The sequence below is a fragment of the Necator americanus genome, chromosome II (assembly GCF_031761385.1).
Source record: "Necator americanus strain Aroian chromosome II, whole genome shotgun sequence".
Lineage (NCBI taxonomy): Eukaryota > Metazoa > Nematoda > Chromadorea > Rhabditida > Ancylostomatidae > Necator > Necator americanus.
In genome coordinates, this window is record NC_087372.1 from 30,972,579 (window position 1) to 30,998,164 (window position 25,586).

The window sequence follows — 25,586 nt, forward strand, 5'->3', positions numbered from 1 at the left end:
GCCAATCTCGTATAGGAGCAATTTTCCATCCAAGCGAAAAGCTAGAAAGCGATTGTAAATTGCAGGATCCGGCCCGCCGATTAAAGGCACCACGAATCTGAGGTGGTACAGATTTCAGGTGAAGTATTCATACACGGCATAGTAGATTATGGAGAGGGGTGTGGTTCCGTCCATTTCCTCCTAATTGCCGTAAAAAAACGGCCCGGAAGATGCGGCGCCGCATAGGGCTGGCGCATTCCAATCGAACCCCTTGTAAAAAATAATGTGCCGGGACGCTCGAAGCCGTATCTTCCGGGCCGTTTTCTACGGCAATTCGGTGAAGCAAACGGAATCACCCTCCTCTCCATAATCTACAATCTGCAACACAACAACAAAATGCTTGAAGATATTTTTTGTCGTTGTCGTCTTTTTTCTTTTCCTAATGCAGTTTCTCTTTTACCGGGGTTAAATCTCTCGGGTTTAGGTTGCAATAGTTCAGAGATGTGTGATTAAGTCCGCATTTATTGAAATTACGTGTATATAATCTTGGGTACAGTACAAATACGAATAAGTTCATAGGACTGTAACGTGAAGGGTTTCTTGTATTAAATGTACAAAGGTGAAATTAGAAAGCGATTATGAATAGGATAATTGTCACTTGAGAGAAAAAGACCTCCTTTCATTCATTCTGTGTCCGAATCCTCGTCACTGTCGTCATCATCATCATCTTCATCATTCTCTTTCTTCCCTTCTTTTTGCTGCTGCCGTTCTTCTTTATCGTGTTTAATCTTGCCTTCATGCTCAGGAGCGACGTTACTATAAGGTTTTTGCTGAACTACTTGTGTGAAAAATTCTTTTAGTTTTTGAATTGACGTCTTTCCAGCCTAAAAGAGAACTATATTGTGTAAAGAATTTATTATGAAGTAAAAAAAGATGTTTTGGTTGAGAACCCTAACTGAAGCAGCTTAGTTGGGCAACTGGGACGATCGTAACCCTTTGAAATTAGCAGTTTGCAAGTAAACTTCACAAAAAAAAACAGCGGAACGAAAATCTCAAGAAAGATCGGGTTTGGGGAGATGAATCACATTTCAGGCATTGCAAATGTAAGAAAGTGTAACCCTGTTTTATCGAAGCTATCTTAGGAATTCGCAATTTTCAGAAGAAAGATCTAAAATTTAATCTATTGTGTATTAAATGCGCCATGTCGCAAAACTCCTGTACAGGCTGATTCTTCCAAGCGCTGAATTGTAATTAGAATTTTATGATGGTTTTGTTAACAACTCACACGCTGCAGTTTCAATTGTGGTGAAGGAGAACCAGCAGAATCCCTGGGTGATGAGATTGTCTAAGGAAATTTTTTGCTCCGAGAAGAATTTCAATAATTTCATTTCCTTGTAGATGTCTAACCTCTGAACTCGCAATTTCCACCGCGATCTCATCTGGGTCAATGGACGCCTAGAAATGACTAATTTTGTGCTGGGCAGAAAGATAATAAGAGTAATACGTTTTGGAAAATACCTACAGTGGTTGTTTTTGGCTGTTTTTGAGACTCTGCTGGCACTACTTGTTGTGTCCGGGGAGGTTGATAACTCTTCGGGGCCTATAAAAGGTGTTGAAGATCCTCTTTCAACGAATAAGATTAACGAGACTGCTTGTTTTTCGTAGCAGTTAGTACGAATACGTCCTTTTCATAAGACTTGCACATCTCACATACCTCAACTGGATCTTGTTGTAGCGATTTCTGTCGAGGAACTACTGGTACCGATTTCGGTTGAGGTTTTAATTCCTGAATGAATAAAATCGAGTGAACTGTTAGGAACATACAGTTCATACTTACCACCACTCCTTCTTCAAAAATTCTTGTGGTCTTAAAAATGTAGTGGATAAATTAGCGCACATATTTTGAACTGACGCACACTTTTTTGGTGTAGTGCAGTGGTCAGAGATTCTTATAGCATCTGGACAGTTGGTGATTCGAAACCGCTCAATGCCAAGCATTTCATCCCGCTTGTTTCCGTAACTCGGCACCAGACTTATCCGGGGTTATCATTCAGTCTGCACATTCCATCATGAGACCTTTACGATTCTTATTTGAAGTCGAGCACGACTTGAACTCAATAGAGTTAATTAACGTCAACCCACTTTTCACTTTTCTATTTTTCACCTCTTTATTCTGAACAGCAAAGTTTCTAGGACCCTCATCCGAGAATCATTGAGGTTTACTGCCTCTGTTTTTCCCTATCCTTATCTTTTAGGAGGAACGCAACAACGCACAAATAATTAAATGCAGAAAAGATTGTATTTTAACGGCGAAAATCGCTTCATTAAACGTTGCCTTTTGTACACACGACAATGTTTCGGGAATGCGACAATTTCGCGTTCAGCTGCGACGCTCTGAAACCTTCTCCTGACCATGCCAGCAAATTCACGTTGTCGACTGATGAGGTTGCGAGATGGAGCCGACCTCCCGACCATTACGGCGACCAATGCAAGGTTATGCTTATCGACAAAGGAACAAATTTCTTGATGAACGCTTCACACGTTTTTGAAATTCATGAAGATGTGATTACTAATTAACGAGAAGACATGAAAAGAAATACAAATAGTCAGATATAAGATAATTCCTACCTTCTGCACTGGAATTTCTACAGAAACTTCATTTTCGTCAGATATTGGTTCTTCAGAGGGAACCTTAAGCACAAAAGTTGTACTGTTCATTTGAATGCAGCTTCTTTTTTATTACAAGACTCAGTTACTGTGTCAGGGTCTTCCTTTTCACTTTGGTTTTCGGGGGTTTTAACGGGGACGTCCTGGGCAGGACGCTTCGCAGGTGCTATTTCTTGTTTCTCTTTTCGACCTTCTTCTTTTGGTTCTTTAGGGGTTTCTTGAGGTTCCTTGAACAAAGCTTACTTTCATTGCTTTGGCGCTTGTTCAAAGTGGCAAAATAAATTGAGAGGTTTTCGATGTAATTGTCAGTATGTAGTAGTAGTACAACTTTTTTTCAATCTTTAATGTTTGTAACTCGGAATTTTGCTTTAGACTGCAACACTCCACTGAAAATAATACACTTCTCAATCCCATGGTGTACTTTCCTGAAGTTTCTCAATTCTTATTGCTATCACAATGTTCAATAGTTGTGTTTCAGTAGAAAGAATCGGTGAAGGTGTAAGACAATGATGACTACTAGCAACGGTTAAAAAACATAAAGAAATGATCCAGCGGTGTTTTATTTATTATGACATGTGGTGCTGCATACTTTCAGGAATAAACGTTGATCTTTGTATATTTGTAGTGTGATTAAGAGCAAATAAAGCACAGCACACCGCCAAAAAAACGGTTCACTTAAGAGTTCCGCTGCTGTACAATCATGAATTGTTGAGTATTTATAGCTCTCTAACTATGGAAGAGTATTCAAAGCATAAATGAATATCGATCACATAATAAAATTTAGACCATAAGAACAGAAGTAACACTTAATGATCACGGGAACGTTTGCAGAGGCGTTACCTTCTCCTTTTTCTGACTTGCAACATTACTGATTTGCTTTTCAGTATTTTGTACAGGATTTTCTTTTTTCGATTGTTCACTCTTTTCCTGAATACTTGAAATATTTTCTACTTGACATCCCTTATTTCAAAATGAATTTGGTTTCAATTCTGAATGAGTAGACGGAAAAATAATGGGTTCAGATGGAACGCAATTTCACAGGTTTCTTATTTGCCTTAGTAGAATAAAATCTATTCAAAAAGCATACAACTGCTTGTGATAAAACTGGTTCCATGGCCTAAAAAATGTTGTTTAAAGAGGACTCCATTAATGCGCATTCATATTAATTCATATCACTCGCGTGGTTCGTCGATATGCTTAGTAATGGTTCTATTTGATCCGATCCAGCTCTGTGTTGCTCAGTGAGTGTACTGCCTTCCTTTCCCACGAGGGACTCGCATCTTATATTTGAGATTATATCTTTCATTGGAGGACATTGTAATGAGATCTGATCATCGGAAGGGTGATCCTTCTGAAGCGGGTCTTGGTATTGCGTTATATCCATCAGCTTGCATCTCTGGTCGTTCCATTTATTGCCGTTCAAACACATCACGTGTCCAATCCACCTAATTCTACTTTCAGTTGAAGTGTTTCCGATCTTCGATCGTTGACGTAACGCCGAACTTCGAATCCCCTCTTTCACCTGCGTAAAGCGGCATACGGAGCAGGTGTACGGCAGTCGGTTTGAGGTCCTGCGGCCTGCACAATTGATCGGGGGTTCGAATCTACCCTAGTGTTCACCGAGCCTTTAATCCTTCCGGGGTTGATAAATTGGTACCAGACTTGTCTGGGAGGATAAAAACACTGTCTTTACACATCGGCTAGCCCCAGCAAGTCATTGCATAGGCCAGTTACACGTTCGTAAACTTCAAACAATTCTGAATTGAAGTGAACGTGGTGGCGCATCCCAAGCGGATTGATTAACGCCAGACACTTTTACACACACACTTTAAAGTGGTATTCACTTAGCATCCCCCTTTCAGTTAAACGTTCTATGACGCGGACAGCATTTTCCTCCTGCTTACAACGCTTGGGTTTTCCAAGCATTGATCAGAGTACTAAGAACGGTGGTGCTGAATGCATGACCAAGAGAACGGGTCGTTCATTAAGTGATTTCCTGACGTAAATGACTACTCCCGTCTCAACTAAATAGAAGAATTCGTTCAAACTATTAGGTTGAGTCGAAAGTTTTCGGACAATGTGGTAGTGATGATTTCTAGAGATCATCACTCAGCAATGAGCCGACAAAAATGGATGTGTTAACTACCGTTTGATGGACTATGAAAGGTTCTTCAAAGTGTAGGTTAACAATTACACTGAGCTAGTTCCTTTCCTGCCACCATGCTGCGCAATTTCAAGCCGTGGTCACTCCATACCGCAACGTCATACTCCTTCTCTATCTATCTGGCCAAGAACCCGCGGATATCGATAGACGTCTAAAGGAACTTTACAAGGAGCACGCCCCAGCTAGAAGTACAGCCTACAAGTGGCACTCGAAGCTCGCGTCGGGCGACTATTCCATCGAAGATGAAGATCGTGCGGGACGCCCGATGGAGTTGGATTTGGACTTGCTGCGTAGACAGGTGGAAGCCGATCCGTATCAAACCACTCGCGAACTGACAGTCGCTCTTGGGATGAGTCAAACCACAGTTGTTCGCGGACTGAAGTCAATCGGCAGGGTGCGAAAACTAGGTTGATGAGTACTACATGCTCTGACGCAGTATGACATGGACCGCCGTGCTGATACGGCACTTTCTCTCCTCATGCTCAAGCGCACCCACACTTGGCTTGGGCACATAGCAACCGGCGATGAGAAGTGGGTTTCCTTTTCTAACATTCACCGGCGTGCCCAATGGGTTGACCAAGGTACGGGTGCAGAAGACGTCCCTAAACTCAACGTACACGCCAAAAGGGTTATGCTCTGCATCTGGTGGAGCGTACAGCGTCGAATACTGGGAGCTGCTCGCTCAGGGATGTACAGTGACCGCAGACGTCTACGTTGAGCAACTGAGGAATTTGAAGACAAATCACGAAAATGCACGCCCGCAGCACCTCGAAGTCTACTTCCAGCACGACAACGCTCGGCCGCACATTGCAAGAACGACCAATCCCAAACTGATGAAATTCGGCTGGACCATTTTACCACACCTACCATATTCTCCAGACCTGACTCCCTCGGATTACCACCTTTTTTCCTATCTCCAACGTCATCTGGATGGTCAAGACTTCCAAACCCGCGACGACATCAAAAATGCACTCGAGCAGTTCCTCAAGGAGCAGTCCCTAGCGTTCTGTAGCAAGGGCATCTACGATCTGACTAAACGTTGGCAGGAGACCAACGATGCCAATGAGGCATACTTCAAATGATTTACAGTTATCGTTTAAAAATTGTAAAATAAATAAAAATATTGTCAATTTGTCCGAGAACTTTCGACTCAACCTAATATTATACAAAGATGGAAGTGAGGGACAACAGCATCTATTATATTCACGATGATTCTTTGAGCTTATGTGGTCAGTCGTGCTGAACTGCTACTTTCTCGCATGGGAGTTTTTCATTTGAAGTTTCTTCAATCCTGTGCAAGATCACTCTTGTGACGAGCTTGTAGATGGCAAACAACCAGATCGAGCGACAGTTCCCGATGTCATGTGAATCTCTGCCTTCTTATGCAATGGCATGATACTAGTGCTTCAAAACTTTCCGTTCCGACAAATAAGGAATGGAATGATGTTTCTTCAATCCTCTGATGTCAATAAACCCCTAATACATTCTTCATCGTTACAATGGCATGTCGGACTTCGGAAGGAAGGTCATACTTATTCTACCTCAGACTGCGAAGAAGTAAGTGGAGGTGACTGTCTTAGAGTAGAAGGCGGGAGTAGAATGACCTCCGCCACCATTTTTCTCGAGATTGCGATTACTTCATTTAGGTTCCACGGAGCGCCAACTTTTTAACGCACTTTTATGGTTCCCGAAGCTGGACCTAGCGAGTGCTCTTTACGTTCTCTACTCCTTCTGCCAATAATGCTGTTTTCTCTCTTTAAGATCCCCTCCTATCGCTTTTCTGCAAACGTGCAAGTCCAAACGTTAGTTGCCTGCAGCTTGTAGAGCAAAACCTTTGACAGACAGTATCGGTAGCAGCTGCCACTTGTTATTGTTGTCACGTTACCCTCCCTCCCGGGCGACTCCCACGTCCAGCATAGAGGGGAAGCTTTTGGCATTGACCGTTCATTTTGAATGGTCAATGACCTTGTAGAAGGCATGACACTGTCTGTAAAACTTCTCTGGGACCTGCTAGACTTCCAGAATCGTTACTCGATGTAGGAGACTTCTGACTTACGACTCTTCTCTGGGACCAGCTAGACGACCAGAATCGTTACTCGATGTAGGAGTGATAGCTACGATGATAGTCGAAGCTGGTGTTGATCTACATCTTCTCGTCTGTAAAAATCTGATTCTGGTCGTCAGTTGATAAAAATAGTCGATTTTTGTCAAGTCACGGGACCCTTTCTTAGTACTTTCTTTCATTTGATTTTGAAACTTCAAGGAGCAGGTTTCACGTCTGTAGTTTCACGACTTTTGTTACCGACAATGCGTCCTCCTTGGGTGGACGGGTGGAGCTTATTAGTTAGAACACTCCCCTTTTTTGCACCTCCTCGTTACTTGATTGCAGGTCTTTGACCGTAGTGTTTTCAAGTCAATCCTCACAAATTAGAAGTTTATTCGCCTTTTCATTGTATTTAGGGGATCGCTCTTGTTTCGCTGTGAACTCCTTGTTCGCCACGGGACGTAGAACGTAACCTAGCGACTAAACAGCTGTGATCACTGTAGGAAGGGAGGTGGAGCGCGCCTAATTTTCCCCACACAAACTACTGAAAGTCCAATGAGTTCAATAATGAATGAAAGGAAGTAGTTTGCAGTTCCGTCACGTGATCACACGAAAACAGTAATGTGATGGAAGATTGCGTCCATCTGAAGCTGCTAAATTATTTGTAGACTGGGGGTGATTTGTACACTGTAGAGACACTGTAGAGAACGGCAACCGTCATTTCTCGTAGTCCATTCAAAAGATTTATCATTGGTTGGAGATTTGGAGTTCGTTTGTAAGGATTCTGCCACAGTTTGAAAATTGGTAAATAATACAAACAATACAGCTACAACACTACTAAAATTGGTTAACGTGAAAGGCTGTAAAAAGTATCATGCCACTCACCGAAAATGAAACTTCAACATCAGTTTCGTCAGAATCCATTTCTTTCTGAACATATAATTATATGTATAGAAATGGAGTAGATTTCGTGTTCTAATTTTGTAAGGGCATGGACGCGTACAAGAGTTTGATTGCTACTTGGTCGTGGTGGCTCTTCCTGTGATAAACTGAGTGAAACATTTGAGAATGCGCTCAGGGCACGTACGAGCTGTACAATTTGAACAGTTATATGGCGGAAGTTACCCCGATATTGCAAAAAGGTCCAGCACGCCGGCAAAGAAGGACCCAGGTCAAATGATTAGAGGAAGCGTGGAATCATTGCTAACAACTCACCGCTCGGTTACACTGGGACGAGCATTACCGAGTACTTGGACCACTGATTGTCAATGCCCAGTTTCTTGAAACGCCAAGAACAGAACATGGAACAGCGTCAAGATGATTGAAAATGTTATGGAGAGCCAAATTCTAGGACGGCACATTTTGGTCAATCGTTGCTATCATCCCACCGATTGTCATATTGAGCACAGTCCAGCAATTTTCACAGTAAACCAATAATAGTACAAAGGAACAGCGCGTAACAAGGATCCTTCTGACATTGGTTAGTCGCTGATGCATTATAGAGCCACCACATCGGTTTTTGATGTACTTTTTTTGTTGTTTTTTCTTAGTAAAATGAGACGATTCAAAAACGGTAAATCTTCGTATGAAAATATCCGATGATGACTCTTGTTTTTTTCTTGCTGAGGCATTAGGCGTGACCGGAAGTCCATAACATTCTTGACCAAAGTTTGGAATCATTTTATAACTTTTCCACTCATTTTCAGTACCTCCCACGACATTTCGTCACCTAAGGTTAGCAATCCGTCATTTGCAACAATCAACACTTTGTGGTGTTCATGCTCTTACTAATAAAGAACTTGAGACTTTGAGACTAGGAAGATTTCCGTGATGACGCCTATGCTTATGCTTATTGGGAAATGAAACAACAACACAGTCTGGGCTTTAACACGAATTCGGTCATTGATACTTATTAAGAGCCGTTAGTGGCACAACCGACGAAATGTGTGCTAACGGTTGAAATGATTTGGATTAAAGGTGGTTTTGACAACATTACTAGCTTATCCTGCAGCTCTTCAAACCTTGAATTCTCCAGTCGGTACGCAGCGACCCAAGATTTACATTTCAACGACCATTAGAATTATTATAAAACAGAGGCAACGTCAGACTAGATTCAGTGCAAGTAAAACTTTGGAACGAAATAGTGGGTAAGTGGTATTGGCTGATGTCAGAGATGGTGAGAGCGTCTGCTTCCCATATAACGCCATTTATAACACAAAAGTGAGCACGTCCAAGTTTCAAAGTAGTCATGCAATGAAAATGAGAATAAGAAATGTCATCCTGACTCACGCTCTAAACTCATAGACAGTTACAGACTGCAGTTATGTCGTTTGGGGCTTGGTGTAAGAAATTTAAAACTTTAATTTCAAAACAGATACAAACAACAAACAGATACATACAACAGATACAAACAGGTAAAAAAGGTATAGAATAAAAAAGTTAAGAAGATGAGATCCGAACATCTCCACAGTTTAATGTCAGTCCTCATCAACAACCAGACAAGTCTCTCTAGAGTCTCTCTAGTGGCGCAGATAATGTTACTAACTACCGAAGAGCAACCAAGTCTTTTTGTTGCGCAAGAGAGAGGAATCAAGTACCATAAGAAACTGCCAAATAGTCGGTTTACCGTCTGTCATCTAGAACAAATGAGTTCAGAACGAACAATATTAAAGAAACGATGGATAGCTGTACGAGCAAGCGAGGTGTTGAAGAAGTTTCATTAGGACCAGCTTCATATACGCTGTCTTGAAATCCTTAGAATAATAGCGACACGCAAGCCTCAAAGTATCTTTTCCATCCACGTTGCAAGGCTTTCATTTCAACTGCGATGTAAGCGGTCGTGTGAGCCTTGTATCCGGTATTCCTTGCCTTGATGAAATTCCATTATTTTGCGATTAAACAACATTACACGCTTTTAAAATGAGATGGACAACGGGACTCCACTTTGACCTATTGACTTTATCGGAGGGCTGATGTCATCGCCTGACGCGATTTTCCGCATCTTCGACGGGGTGCGCCGTCCTTGAACATAGCTCTGCCCAACTTTCTCAATCTCGTGCGAAAGATTGCACGGAATCAGTCCTTTCGTCACGATTTCATAATCCGCGAAACCTAACTTCTTGCTTGAACTGCCTATCCACGCCGAGTGTCCTCAGGTCCTCCTCCACACCTCAGTCCAGAACTTCCGCTTTCGGCCAGGTGGCCTTTTCTAGAATCCGACAAACTCTTCAAAACTATATATGTATGTATACATATATGTATATGTATGTATTCAAAACTTATATATGACCAAAGAAGCGAAGACGATTTTCCATAGCCACTTCCGATGGCGGTGCAAGATGCTGCTATCTTCCACGTGTCATCCAGCTGTACACCACATCGACTTCCGCGTAAAGCTCTTCATTGTGGCATGCCCTAGGCCAAAAGTAGCAAAGCAACCGTCTAAGCGTCCACGCGAGCCTTGTACTCGGTATTCTTTGCCCTGATGAAATTCCATTATTTTGCAATTAAACGTCTTTCGTTCCGTGCAATCAAACCTCTCCATCACCGTAGACGGTGCTTCCGAAGTCTCCGATCCGTACATCATGATAGAGCGAATTGCAGATAGGTAGACTCGCAGCATGACTTCGTTGGTGATGGAGTTGGACCACAGGTATTTCGTTAAGGGTTTGAGTGCGGAAACGGCCTTAGCGCATCTTTGCTGAATATCTTTTTCGTGGCTGCCTTTGTTCTTCAGCATACAGCCCAAGTAACAGAACTCATCGACGAGTTCGATTGGTTGTCCGTGCACGCTGGTTCCCGTCTTGATCAGATCCACACCTGCTTGCATTCATCAGGGAGTAGACGTAATCCATAGGCTCCAGCCAACTTCGATACAAGGTTGACAACATGTTGGAGTTTCGCAGCGCTTTCCGCGAATATAACAACATCGTCGGCGTACGCGAAACTCAAGAGGCCCCCTGATGGTGCTCGTTACAAAACAGATCGACTGTTTTTCGCATTATGTCGTCGAAGTTGAACAGGAAGGGTCCTGCCGCTGCTCCTTGCCTTACTTCAGTTACCACCTCGAATGGTGTTGTGTATCTGACTGGTGTTCAAACTGCAGCAGTTGTTCGTTGATTCATGCCATCAAGCAAGCGAACGAACTTTCCTGCTACTCCATCGCAGCAGAGCGCGTTGAGAAGACGGCCTTGGTGAGGAGAATCGGAAGCGGCTTCAAAGTCCAAAAAGACTGATTGCATTTGTTTTCAGTACTGCTGCCAGATTCCGATCACACTCCTAATGATGAACACCTGGCCAATTGTACATCGGCCAGGACGAAAGACAGCTTGCTCGTTGCGCGTTGTTTCTTCGCGATGCTCAATAAGTTAGTCCAGGATAATCCGCTCCAGATCCTTGTGCATAATGGGCAACAGGGAGATTCCTCGATAATTCTTAGAGTGTATGAACGTGCTCGAGTTCAGCAGCTGACTGCGCTTGCCGGTTCAGCAAGGTCTTGAAGTGATCCCTCCAAACTGGAAAGGTGCTTCACCGACAGCCTTTCTACTGGCGGTATTGAGGACTGGAGAACATCTTTTCATCCTACCGCAACACTGCTTTAATAAAGCATAGACTTTCCGCGGGTTCTTGTCCTCCCACGCCTTTTGATCAGGAAGTGTTTGCGAAACTGTATCTTAATGCCGGGAAGAACTGGACGGTGGTCAGAGTCGAAAGCAACGTCCCAAACACCTCTGGATTCTCGAATATCCGAATGAGGAATGTTTCTCGTCAGAACGTAGTCGAGCTGCTTTGAGGGTCCTCATCTTCCGCTTGCGCTGTTCTTCAGGCGTTAAAAGGGTTGAACTCTGCTACGTCACCTGATGGCATGGATGATTCCTCCTAAACCTGGAAGCGATGATGAGGCTCGCCTGTTCACATAAGTCAACCAGACGGTCACCGTTGTCTGACGTGCTTTCCAGGATAATACCATTTTCATAGCACATCGGATTGTTGTTTGAGTCCCATCTTCGCATTCGCGTCGATTCCAACAATGTCTACCTGCTAGCTGGGCATTTTAGACATCAACCCTTTGATTTCGTCGTAGAAGGCGTCCTTGCTGTTGTCCTCAGTGATTTCCGTGGGTGCGTGGGCACTTACGATGCAGAGTTTACGTCCTCTGCAATCCCACAGTCGTTCGAAAACACAACAAAACGACGTTGAGCCAACTTCATCCACTATGTTGTTGCAACCGTTTCTCACAGCTATCGGTTGCCACCTACTTTCTTCTCATCAGCATCGTCACAGCATATGGTGTAATTTTCGATGCTGATGACGAACCCATCTCTCATGCGTGTTTCATGCAGTGCAGCAAACCTCACACAGAGATATCGCAAAAGCTTAGACAGAGCAGTTTGTTGGAGTTCACTCGACAGTGTTCCGCAGTTCAGCGTGACGAAATAAATGGTTGTTGCCAAAGCATCCATGCCCTCAGGCAGTTGACCTTTCAGGTTGTGGGCTTTCGCGATGTGCTGGACGACAACACCTTGCAATGTATGGGAATCGTTCGCCATATAACAGTGCAGGTTATCACGTTGCCTACACTCGAACGCCTGATTGCGTTTAGTCGCAGCAGGACCACCACGAGCAGGCAGCAATCAGACTTGTATACGCGCCCCCACTCCACTTTAAGTACTGAATTCTGCTTCTCACAAGACTGCGCTGAAAAACTGATGGATATATGTATGTAGATGTAGGTGCTATATTATGAGATACTTCAAGCGTCACTCAGAACGGATGCGTTGAAGCTTTGCTGGAGCTTGTAAAAAGATTGATAAAAAAATTTGAGGAACACAGTCTTCATGAGCAACCAATAAGTCTCTAACATTCATTACTCTCAGCGGAAAGAATATATCTGAATGCTTCATACCTTCATTTAGTTCACATCACACTGAAACAATACAAGTGAGCAGAATGAAATCATAGAACTGGATACATGCAGAGTGGAGAGAAAAAAAAATGGGACCTATGTCATAGAACACATCACAGGCAGATGCCCTAATAGATGCTGTGAGAGCGAGAAACAGGACTTAGAGCTCTACCGTTCGATTAGAGATCGGGATCTGTGTTGCATTTGCCAAGGTGATCAAAATTATAAGCACTGGGCAAGCTTTGCGACAGACGGGCAACTTCTGGATAGGATTTCCACGGGATCACTTACATTTACTTCTCTACAACACTACTTGCTATAACGTTGCTCAGATTCTTCTCAGTAGCACCTCGCAATCATAGCTGTTACACTAAGTAATAATTACTGTTAGCCAAACATAGTGAAAACTGAATACTACCAGCTAAAACGGTACAAAGCATCTAATTTTGCCTACGAAAGCTTTTTTAGACAACAAGTTTCAAATCTCACAGTAACTTACAGTCCTCATTACAGAACATTTGAAGAAACGAGTGACAGGTGATCTGCTGTTCTAATTATCTGAGTACAGACCTAGCGAGTCCAGTGTAAGATCGAAGAATGAACCATACTAAAGACGATTACTCTATTTTCTTTCATGATAATGATATGAGTATAAACATAACCACTCCAGGATGAGGATAAAATCTAAGGCGTACCAATCTGCTAGCAATGCCTCAAAGCAGACTGCAGTTAGGAATCGTTAAGGTTTGTGAACGCAAGTTGGCCTATACAATGAAATGCACCGGTAGGCCCACCGCGTAGTGTAAACCATGAACTTCGCACGCTAGCCGATCAATGTCATTACCTTTCCTTTTCCTTCCAGGGACGGAGCTTTCTGACAGTGGAAGCGGAGCAGCCCCGAAGCTGTGATCATGAAAGCCCATGAACAGAGTTTGAAAGGAGGACACTACCCGCTTGACACGTATAACACTATTCAAGGACGCATAGCACTACATCGATGACACCAAGACAATTACGACGATCTTGAGCCTATCAACGGGGTAAGGTGAGAACAGTTAAATTTTAGGGTTGAGGGCCACTTCTATTACTATAGAGAACCTTTGCTATAGGCTACACAAGCGTTCGTAAATCTAAAACGATTGTAACTAAAGTGAACGCATTTGCTCAGTCCCAAATGGATTGCTTAACGTCGTACACTTTACACTTACTATATAGACATTGCAGATCATGTACGAGATATGGCGCATACAAATAATCGAAAGATTCTGGTTGTCACCAAAAACATGTCGTGATAGCAAAAAGCTTAATTTGCGCTGACATACAAAATGTACTTAATTTGGGAATCTAAAACAATATTGGCTAAACACGACAAACTTAGACATGAGATTAGCCGGCATATGAAATGGATAGCATTCACTGGAGAAACACAAATCGTGCCTACTGGTAGAGAAATGTAAAAAACCTTGCACATATTTCTTTAGTCGACAGAGATGCGCATATCAACCAAGTTAAGTAATTCATGATCGGAAATTCGCGCGACCGTTTACGAAATTATTCCTACCGTGGTCGTGGGTAATTCTACAGACACCTCATCGTCGTCGGATATTTGACTACCGAAGAACACCTAAACAGTTTTAGTGGTGATTTGTGCTGTTTAATAGGTGACTAGCTTCACTTACGCCCATGTCTTCCTTTCGATTTTCAAGGGGCACATACTGGAAAGGTAGATATATGAGCGCGTTTTCTCTCTCTATCCGAACTCCTTGTCCAGTCATGCTAGGAGTTTGCTGAGGATCCTAAAATAAGCTGTGTGGTTGAAATTAAAAGCCTTCCTCTTTAAATCATATGACAAATGAGTACATATAGCTTCGAGCTAAAAATTCTGGAATAGAGGCGGAAGGAATTATTTTACCGATACTAATAAGGAAAACAACGGTCGTATGTGCTAAATTCTAGCTAAAAATTCGAGATGTGTGAGGAGTTACTTCATCGTTGATGAAAACACCGTTTTATATTAGGGTATTGGACATATTTATTCCAATTTACAGGGGAGCAGTATATAGGTATATCAATCACGAGGATGAAGAACATAAAAGGCATGTAATGTTGTTTGTGGTGGTAAACAACTCAATGTGGCATCTAAAAAACTCCACTGAATGCAAAGTGCACTGTATGTCTATCAAATAAATAATGAATTGAGGAATGAAGCAGAACAAAAACTAGAAACAAAGCCAGGAAAAAACTAAGAAGCACTGATGCTGTTGAGAATTCCTGCTCGAAATTAATTCAATCCTACTTAAGCTGACCTTGGGGTGGCACTTGGCAAAAATTCCGGTGTTGTATCTTCTACAGCAGTAGATAGCGTTTGATATCAAACCAGATCAGATGGACCAAGAGTACCGAATCGATAAGTTACCTCAGAGAAGAGGTATGTCGCAAAACTCCCGCACAGTTCATAATCACAATGATGTAGCACGAAGGCGTCCTGTCAATTGATGAGTGTCGACCGACTGCTGCAGCAAAGTAGCTTCTGTCACTGCTAGTGACACAAGGACGAGTTAGCACTGCAGTGATACCGTAATGGAGAGTAGTAGAACAGAAAATTACGAATGCAATACCTTTAACTTTCTCAACCGACCAACTCTGCGGGTACCATTCATTACAAAAGTTATTACAGGGGTTGGGTATCAATAGACGGCGCGCGGTGGTAGGCACTGCGTCTATGAGCTATGCAGGGATTCAATACGAAAGCGCGAAACGTAGATTCCCTAACAAGCACGGATGTTAAGAGTTGCTTACTTGGGTAATATTTTTAATTCAGGAATCCAATAACCAGGTAGTCGTTGCGAAATATGCCTTTCAAGGAATGTTCCAAATAGGGCCGGATTCTGAGTTTCTCCTTGATCAAATGAGTAAGGCGGAACAAAGAAGAGTATACTAAAGCACGTTTGACTCTCACGCTTGCTCCATGAGTAGTGCGATCGATTCATGCATGAATCCACCAGTAGCACCAGGACGGCGACATATTTATATTTATGGAGTGGTCATGAAGGATTTAGACAATTAGCAGCAAAGTATTTCTTACCATTTCCATTGGAAATTCTACACACACCTCATCGTCGTCCGATGTTTGACTATTAAAAGATACCTAAAGTGCTATAATCTTAATGCTTACCTAAGCGCACTTAGGATGGCAAGATTCACTTACGGGCATGACCTCTTTTCGAATTCCTATGACGGGATGCTGGGAAGGTCGAAACACAGGTATGTTTTCTTTTCCACTTTGAGCTTCTGATCCAGTCACCCTAACTACATCTTGAAGTTCCTAAAGCAACCTGTACTGAGACAGTTTCGATTAAAAAAATCAAAGTGGTTATCAAGTTACTGGGTCTTTGCAGACTAGAATGTGATGCTACCCATTTTTTTTCACCGTTAGTGGATGGAATTCGGAATTCTGTTTTCTCCTTCACGTATCACATCGCAATGATCGTATGTGCAAACTTCTAGCTAAGAACCCGAATAGGAAAGACTTATTTCATTGCTGATCAAGAGAAACAACGACTGGGACATTTCTCACCTACTTGAAGGACAGTCCCAGTAACTACTGGATGATAATAATTTTATGAATTAATATATGGTGAAAATGAATGTCAAAGACGACAATTTTGTATTGTTAAAAAGTATTTCCTACCAACTTCACTGGAAATTCTACCGAAACTTCATCATCGTCGGATATCTGAGTGGATATCTAAAGTACCACAATTATTGGTTTACTTGGAGATTATTCACTGCATTCCACTACATCTGTGTCCTCCTGAATTCGGTTTTGCGCTGTTCCGACGACGTTCTGGGTTCCTCGATACACAGGTGAAGTTACCTTTTCTACACGAGCTTCTCGACCAGTAAATCTGGGAATTTCCCCTCTTTCCTAAAAGAAACTACTTAGATTCCTTACTTTTGCAAAAAAAAAAACTAAACTGAAAAATGAAATGAATAGTTCCGCCACAGACACCGTTGTGTTATTTCTTGAAAACGCTTTGGTATACCCTTTAGTAACTTTTGACCATTAGTATATAGAATTCGAAATTTCGCTTTTCCCTTCAACAGAAATTACGCTGCAGCGGTTGCTATATTCTATACAATTAACTGGATCCAGTTATTCAATTATTATCATGAGTTTATCGTGCGAAAGCCACGTAGAATTGACGCAAACAGAGCGACGGCTGTACATTGCCCTAGAGATGGCCCTCTTCTCACATCTAGGCAGTAAGCTCATTTAGCGACTGACGAAGATAGTAGATTCTCAGAAATTCAGTAAGCTTATATTTGCAATCGTCAGCAAATTTGGAACTATTAGTATTGGTTTAACAAATATCACTTAACAAATCCAATGACTTGACTTGAAGGGTGGGCGAATGTTACGGTCTAACGCAGCTATCCGCGTCTTCGCTGAGTGTCGTTCTTAGACATATCCGAGCCCATCCTGCTCAATCTCTAGCTAGAGCTCGTGTAGAATCTATCCATCGATCGCTATTCCATAATCAGCGAAACGTTATATCTCGATTAAAATGGCTGTCAACGCCAAATGCCCTCAGATCTTCCTTCACCACCTCCGTCCAGAACTTTCTTTTAGGACCAATAGTCCTTTTAAGGTTTGAGTCTGGGAGCATTATGAAAGTGGGTCCGCAAGAGTTAGGCATCCTTGCCAATTCATGTTAAACGGTATGATCGTCGTCATTTCATCACAAATTCCAGAAAGAGAAGGAGATTTCAGCATATCTGCGATAATTCCACCGTCTTCGCCAGATTTTTCATTCTTCACTTTTTGGATAACAAAAACAAACCAGATGCTTCCTTCGCTAGCTTATGTCGGTCGCTGACGTGCAAAAACTCAAGGGATACGGGCTTGCCGTCTTATCGAATATATAGGCTAAAGTATAAGACTATCTGTCGAGTCCTCTTACGCTGTTCGAGCATGTACTTGTTACAGATGATTCGAAGTACATAAATAGTGAATCGCACTATCTGTGTGAATTCATCCGTTGTCTCATCTGTTTGTCGATTTCTTGATTCCTGCCTTTATGTGGTTTCATTAGTGTTGGTCTACCCAACTTTGAAGTATGTTATCCATCGATTCGTGTACTACATATCAATGGAAACTGTCGCGACTGGCATCGCTCCTCACGATCAAAGCCTGGCCGGAAGCATTGCTAACCGCGCTCGGTAGCCAAAGGTGCGCGCTCTTATCAGCGAGCTCGGTCATTGGCTGCCGACTCCCGCGGAGCTCCGCCCACTCGAGCCCAGGCTATATAAGGGAGCCGGTCTGCCAGCCTTTTGTCTGTTTCTTTTTGTTTCTTTTGAAATTGATTTCGTAACGCAGTAGGCTTGGTATTCGCTATCGTATCGCTCCTTTGTATTCGCCTCGCGTTTGTGTAGTGGTGCTTTGTTTTGTATCATGTCGAAAGAATAATGCGCACGTGCGCAGCACGTGCTGGGAAAGGGATGTAACATCTGGGAAAGTTGAAGAAGGACCACAGCAAAGCAGGGAGAGAGCCCCGCCGTCGCGTAAATGCCTTGGCGGCTCGCGGCTGGCGCTAGTGGCGTGGTCCACATAGATATTTCTCCCAACTAAGTAGTGTCCACCTGGTTTCCCACTTCTTTCAAGATAACGTAGAATGTCATAATAGAAAAGTTAATAAACATGCCATGTAGCGGTACTGGAGCAGGAGAGGGCCTGCGAAAGACAGGCGGCCCGAGGACAGGGCCAGGACACCCCTAGGTAGCGTAGGCGGATGGGAGGAGCGGGTTCACTGACCACCGGAGAGAACCCCTCTGGTCGAGACTGAACCCCGAGTCGCAACAAAAACACCACATGAAAAATACATCACTGAACAAACTTAAAAGTAAAACTGGTACCCAAGCCTCTCTATAATCGCGTCAAAATGACAAGAAGTTTTGTATAGTTGCGTAGTTAGGATCGAGGTGGGACCATTGCGAATTGAAGCGACGGTGGTGCTAGCAAGGATCCCTTCCCAATCCCAACCGCTACGCTCCACCGCGGCCGCTTACGCAACTGCATCAAGCTTCAAGTTGTTTTGATCCTACTGGACATAAAGAGCAACGGTTGACACACTGACACATCGGTCGTTACGCGCAACTTCTTTACAAAAGTCACGAGTCTGCATAAGGATTTTGTGTCCAAGGGAGTAATGGTTACGCGCCGTTCTAGTACACCACCGTCGCTTGGTTGCACATTGAAACACTTTTCGACAGTTGAGTCGCATGGTTACAACAGATTCCGATGGAAAGAGAAAGCAAAAACTCGAGAGACTTTTACATTCTTGTATATTGCAGACCTCTGAATCTATAATTTCCACATTGACTTCATCCGCACTGCTGGTCGCCTGGAAAAAAGCATCCTTCCATTAAAATAAGAAAGAGATCCATAGTAACTTCCTAGAAAACACGTACACTCCAGGGCTCTGCTTCCCAATGTTGGAGTGCCAGTTGCTGTGTCGAAGAGGATTGTTCTTTCCTTGGCACCTATGAAACTTTCTGAAGAACTGTTATCGACATGAAATTCTAATGTATTTCTACGAGACTTTTACAGCATCTAGTGTCTCTGCGTCTTTTTCGCATTTTACATCAGTACATATGTTCTAAAGAACAAAATTTTGTAAAGTTGAAGGTAACATACAACGAAATTTACGGTATTGGCAACTTCCCACGAATAGATAGGGATAGGGTAACGCTTACGATTATGGATCTAATAACGCTTAATTTTGCCTAGTAACGCAGAACATGGGCGGGTGTAGTGCAGCAGGTGGGTGTAGTGTAGCGGTTAGAGGTTCCACTTCCTGTACGATTTTTCATCCCTCCGGGGTCAATAAATTGGTACCAGACTTGTCTGGGAGGATAAAAACACTGACCTGGCACATCAGCTAACCCCGCATGTAAATGTTACCCTGGACGCACGTTCACAATCCTCAAACGATCCTGAATACAAATCGAATGCCCAGACGCATCCCTATAGAGATTGATCAACGCGTTGCGTTTTATCTTTTATAATCTAATATAATCTAATCCGTCCAACTAATATAAATTAGATGCGCAGAAGAAGCTTCCCAAACTGGAACATTGCAGACGCGGATTTCCGTGTTCTACTAACCTTAAGAAGTTGCATAGTTGGAGACTCGGACGCAACCAATCGACCAATAATGTTTTCTGAATTATTAGTGAGAATTGAGCTTGATCGCGCTAATACTCGTGAACCACATCCCTACCCCCATGTATACATGGTGAGATTTTAGCACTGTAAACCTCGGAGTACGCTTGTTTCAAAGGTGCACGGCAACACATTCAAACCGGAAGTAAATTGTACTTGAATTTCCCGCTAAATTAGTGTTCTTGAGGCGATATGCCGTCAGAATACGACAAACTTCAGCAAAGCATGAATATGTTTGAGATGTCCGTTTAATTAGATATATGCAGACCTCCACTTTTTCGTTTTTTTTTCTTTTATTTCAGCTTCACTTATCACACATAACACAACTACACGTCTTTATGTGTCAAAATACAACTGTCGTCACTTTTCAACAAGCAGATGTCTCGATAATCATTTTTGTAATCAAGATTTCAAATACTTTATCTTTTCCGAGTCTTGCAGTCTCCAAACAACGTTACGAATATGTTAAAAAGTTTCAGTAGACTTATCAGATACCGCGCATCAGATTCACGTTAATTTGTAAGATGAAGATTAGTGGTTTGGAGAGGGATTAAACTGAAAGGCTGGATATCCAGTAGGTTCCAATCACTCAAAATGTCCTCATTGCACGCAGCTGTAAAACGGTCCACCGGACACCTGCCGCCTTCCGCCCGCACTTTGTTGATCGCCGAATATCGGCTCAGATCAGGCATAGCTTGCGGCCAAGTAAGGAACAAAAAACCGTAATCTTTCAAACACTACACATTTTTTTAGTCGACAATGATGCACATATAATCGTGTGACTACTTACAAGTAATTCTTACCGTGTTCTCTGGAAATTCTACAGAAACCTCATCGTCGTCGTATGATTGACTATCAGCGGATATCTGAAATCTAAACGACGTATTACTCAACTAGACGAAGATTCTTTACATATATTCACTTACATCCGTGTGTCTTTTCTGACCTCCGATTTGTGCTGCTTCACTGGAGACACTCTCAGCAGGTTGATACATGGGCGCAATTTTTTTCTCTTTTTGAGCTTCATGTGGGGGGACCCCGCAGATTTCTTGAAATTTCTAAAACAAACTACACTGGAATGGTCCCATTCCCAAAAATTAGAGGAAAATGTGAGAAGAATAAGTTTTCATCGGGTAAACTGTGGCGTACTTTCTAATACTTATATGTATGGAAATAGAATTTTTGGTTTTTCTCCGCGATCGCTACGGTAAATAAAAAGTAGTAGAGTAAAGGTAGGGGGATTATGTAGGAAAGGTTTAATTTTTTAATAACTAAGCTAATTGACTGACAGACATGGCACACATAAGAGATTCTTATATTCGTAGTCGGAGTAAGGAAGAAAGTATCTCGGAGACAAAAATTTCAACTTTTTGTCCCTTTTGGGCACGTTATCCCCAACGCTCGGCCATGACTGCTGATCCTCGATGTCGATGATGGTGAGGGTACTGGTTGTAACACGGTTACCATCAAAATTTTTGAGAAAAGCTGCATTCACTTTTGAAGCTGCCGAAAATTTGATTTCCACCAAACTTTAACTGATGAACAGAAAATAGGACTACTGGTTACAAAGTAATTCCTACCATGTGGACTGGAAATTCTACAGAAACCTCATCGTCGTCGGATATTTGACTATCTACGGATGTCTGAAATCCCAACAATATAGTATTTAATTAGACGTAGTTACATATATATATATATATATATATATATATATATATATATATATATATATATTCCATCCATGTATTCACTTACATCCATATATTCTTTCTGACTTCCGATTTGTGCTGCTCCAGTGGAGACAGTCGGTGAAGGTTGGTACATACGTGCGACTTTTTTCTCTTCTTGAAATTCTTGTCGAGAAACCCCAGAGAATTTTTGAGGTTTCTAAAACAAACTACATTAGAATGGTCTTTTTCCGAAAAATTAGGGTCCAATGTGAAAAGAATAAGTCTTCATCGTCTTGGATGTGCTGCTTTCAATGAGTTATTGTGTGGAAATAGCACTTTTGGCTTTTCTCGGCGGTAATTACACAACAATGGTTTTAAATGTTTACGGTAAACCAAAAGTTGTAGAGAAAAGCTGTAAGAGATTATGTATGAAACGTTCAACATCTAGGCTAACGAATTGATTGACAGAAATGATATACATTAAAGATAGTTAAATTCGTTGTCAGAATAAGGGGGAAAGTTTTGCGGAACCAAAATTTCAACATTTTGTCCTTTCTGGGCATGTTATACCCAATGCCCGTCCATGACCCTTGCTCCTCGATGTCGACCGGAGGGCGTACGGTTGCAACATGGGTGCCATCAAAAATTTTGATGAAATTTTGGTGGGAGATTCGAGTGACAAGTTGAAAAAAAACCTACCATGTCGGCTGGAAATTCTACAGAAACCTCATCGTCGTCGGTTGTTTGAATAACAGTGGATATCTGAAGTACCGTGGTTTTGTTGGTAATATAGACACCGCTACATGCGTGATAGAATTCGATTACATCTGCATCTTCCTTATCGCTTCGACTCCGTGTGGATTCACCAGATAAATTTCGGACAGTTGCATCCGTCCGAGGTTCTACTCTTGCTACTTTAGAGACTTCTTCAGATTTCTAGAAAAAAGTGCATTCTAAAAATCTAAACTGCAGCACAACAATAATCTTGTCATCGACCATGTCATTTGTCATTAAAAGGTTCCTTTAATCTTTGTTGTTTAAAATTTGAAACTTTGCTTATTCTTCCAGTGATAAGTTGCAAAGGAATAACTGCTAACTTTAAGCTGTGAATTATGAACCAGAACGAGCGATCGTCATGTAGAAGAAGATCACTGAAAAAGATTTAAAAACACCAGGCCCAATTTTGAGACACAGGATTCCTTCTGAGCTCTAATGCAGAACGTCCCAGACTATTAAAGGAAAAAAAGAAAGCCACATGGATTAGGGCCATATTCAAAACGATCTGATGCTCGGTGTAGTTGTGTAAGCGGCTGCGTTCAAGGCGGCGAGGTAGAGCCAACGGTTGGAATCGAATGGGAGACCCTTGCTAGCGTCATTCCTCGCTGCAGTTCGGCTGAAGCTAGCGATGGTCCCATCTTGATGTCGGCTACCTCCACTGCGTCGCTTACGCAACCGCACCGAGCTTTAGGTTGTTTTGATCTAACTATGATATGCGGTTCACGAGCAAAAGCGCGCCTATGATCCGAGTCGGCGTAAACAGAAGACACTATTCAGTTGCTTCTTCCTACAGTCATATCTTGTCAGAGTGCAAAAAAAGATCTAGCTAGTCTAATTTCTTGACAATTTTAAAACTGCAGGTTAGGAAGTGTGCAAAATCTTACATGAATATAAAAGAAATATGATATATGAAAATAAGATATGAAGTATTCTTGATAAGCTTAGCAGTTAGTGGGAAGTTAACTGTTAAGCATAGGAGAAGAACATCGAGCCACTTACTGTTGATTCCGAAAATGAAACTTCGACGTCAATTTCGTCTGGATCCATTTCCTTCTAAACAGGTTACAGATGTACAGTTGAATACACCCTTTAATAATATGTATTTTATTTTAATATTCTCCATATTAATAGTCAGTGTTCGACATACGAACTTCGCAGTAACAGGGTGGAACAAGCTTTTAGAGTTTCTTATCCGTGAGGAAATAAGTTTTTTGTGCATATCACAACATATTTTCCTGTGTTCCATAATTAAATCTAGACAAAACTAAGTATCCGCGATCCTCTTCTTTCCACTTACTTCATTAAAGTAGGCAGCGCTTGTTACTGCTCAAGAATTTTAAACTACAGACTCCAGACATTCGAAATGAAAGAATCTTGACCCGTCGAATCCTAACTACTTGTTATTTCTGCTTGTGTAGGCATATGCGCTGCCTGACATGGAGCGGAAAAAGGAGCGTTAGCAGCTCCTCGGTTGTCCACTCGCTACAGGACGCGGCGCGTATGCCTGCAGACGCAGACGTGATGTGTTTTATGGGTTCTCCAATGGCAGTCCTAGTTCTCAGAAGGAATTAATATTAACAATGAATTTTTGAATTTTTAGTGTTCCTTTCCCGAACCATTTTGACTACTTATGATTCAAAACCAACTGTAGCTTGAAGTACTCATCGCAGAGAGTTTGAAGAAGTTTGTAGCAAGTGATTTGCCGTTTGACGGCGGACCAAGCGATTCCAAGGCCAAAATTAAGAATGAACCATACCAAAGATCTATTCTTCCTTTTGATGATGATATGAGTGTAAGTCCAAACAGTGCTGATCTCAAAATTTACGTGGTAATCAGAAAATGTGTAGACACTGAACAATTTCCGAAAGCAGTAACTTGACTTAATTTTTATCAGAAATATGCTACAAATAAGGGGTCGGTAAGAGGTTCCGCAATGGCTGAAGCATTATCGATCGGAGGTTCGATTGCGCCCCGGCGCCAACCAAGACTTTAATCCATCGTCGATAAATTAGTACCAAACTTGTCTGAAAGGATAAAAACACTGACCTGATACAACGGCTAGCCCCCGTAAGTCATTATACGAGCTAATTGCGCGTACGTAAACCTCAAACAATTCTGAATTGAAGTAAATGCTGTGGCGCATCCCAAGTGGATTGATTATTTAATGCCGGACACTTTATCCCTTATCCTTTATGCTACAAATACAGTAGGTCCTCAAACTCTTTTTGTAAACGATTTATCCTTCACTTATTGGGGAAATTTCGGTGAGCATAGTGCTACATGAAAAACTCCTTAAAAAGTGTTTTCAAACATCTTAATCCACTATCTTCCAGCGCATCCTAGCAAGATGAAAAAATCCGTCATACATAACTTATGCAGGACAGCGACAAGAGTGGCATCGAGTAGCCAGGAAAGGACATGGTCTGTAAGTTTGGCCCATAAAGTGGCAATATCCAATGGAGAGAAGCAGTTTGCGGAGCGCTTCGCGCTTATTTTTTTCCTTGAAGAAACTCATAAACGGAGTCGATTCTGTCACACTGAATAAGTTGAGCACGCCGAATCGAATGGCGTCGGTACCGTTTCAATGGCTGCGCTCGTTCCGTGAGAGCCGCAAAAGCGCAGCAATTGGGCTGAAACAAAAAGTCAACGGAATCGCATGAAATTTTTACGAAACATCAGTACTCTTGTGAGAAACATCCACGAAAAATTTCAGCTCAAAATCCTAACTCACAACTGAGATATGAATTTCTGAATATTTTCGCTAACAAAAAAAAATTTAAAAAAATCAGAAATAAAAAAAATAGAAGACGCGATCTCTCCGCCACGAGTTTTTTCGTTAATAATACCCTATCGCCGTTCTCTTTCGAGTGGCAACGGTATCGACACAGTTCATGCCTGAACAGCGGCCTTTGCGGCCGGCTGCACAAGTTGTGCGGCCGGCCGCACTGCGCTTACCACCGATCTTCGACAATCGCTTTTGCACGCCCATTCCTCCGCGAAGAAACGAAGAAGCGGGATCAAATTTTGCACAATACCTTACCAGACCACGCCGGATCGAATGGCACCGGTCCCGACTCGCTAGCTCCGCCCCTTAAGGTAGAGCCGCAAAAGCGCAGCAATTTGGTGGAAACAAAAACTCAGCGGATTTGGGTGAA

General features: G+C 42.3%; 2 protein-coding genes across 5 annotated transcripts; both read right to left on the reverse strand.

Moving 5' to 3' along the window:
- Nucleotides 1–662: 662 nt before the first annotated feature.
- RB195_020027 (uncharacterized protein) lies at nucleotides 663–25,420 on the reverse strand (the record flags this gene model as incomplete). 4 transcript variants are annotated; one of them, XM_064188145.1, is made up of 28 exons in its annotated part: nucleotides 663–863; nucleotides 1,265–1,324; nucleotides 1,387–1,434; nucleotides 1,502–1,579; nucleotides 1,694–1,765; nucleotides 2,608–2,670; nucleotides 2,736–2,873; nucleotides 3,487–3,573; nucleotides 7,740–7,784; nucleotides 13,259–13,309; nucleotides 14,321–14,383; nucleotides 14,439–14,555; nucleotides 15,845–15,907; nucleotides 15,968–16,084; nucleotides 16,451–16,507; nucleotides 16,562–16,687; nucleotides 19,116–19,163; nucleotides 19,231–19,302; nucleotides 20,788–20,850; nucleotides 20,911–21,042; nucleotides 21,565–21,627; nucleotides 21,740–21,871; nucleotides 22,354–22,416; nucleotides 22,480–22,590; nucleotides 22,745–22,805; nucleotides 23,431–23,484; nucleotides 24,078–24,281; nucleotides 25,278–25,420. In XM_064188145.1, the coding sequence occupies 28 exons, from the start codon at nucleotides 25,418–25,420 to the stop codon at nucleotides 663–665; spliced, it is 2,532 nt and encodes an 843-aa protein (XP_064044024.1). The 4 variants fall into 4 exon arrangements, with proteins under 4 accessions (XP_064044024.1, XP_064044023.1, XP_064044025.1 ...); XM_064188144.1 differs by lacking the exon at nucleotides 22,745–22,805 and having other exon boundaries at nucleotides 24,078–24,082; nucleotides 25,387–25,420; XM_064188142.1 differs by lacking the exons at nucleotides 13,259–13,309; nucleotides 16,451–16,507; nucleotides 16,562–16,687; ... (1 more) ...; nucleotides 24,078–24,281; nucleotides 25,278–25,420 and adding exons at nucleotides 7,858–7,944; nucleotides 12,113–12,361 and having other exon boundaries at nucleotides 22,354–22,590; nucleotides 23,431–23,478.
- Nucleotides 10,213–10,683, reverse strand: RB195_020028 (uncharacterized protein; the record flags this gene model as incomplete). The annotated part of the gene is made up of 1 exon (XM_064188146.1): nucleotides 10,213–10,683. One exon carries the CDS (start codon nucleotides 10,681–10,683, stop codon nucleotides 10,213–10,215), a length of 471 nt encoding a protein of 156 aa, XP_064044026.1.
- Nucleotides 25,421–25,586: the final 166 nt, after the last annotated feature.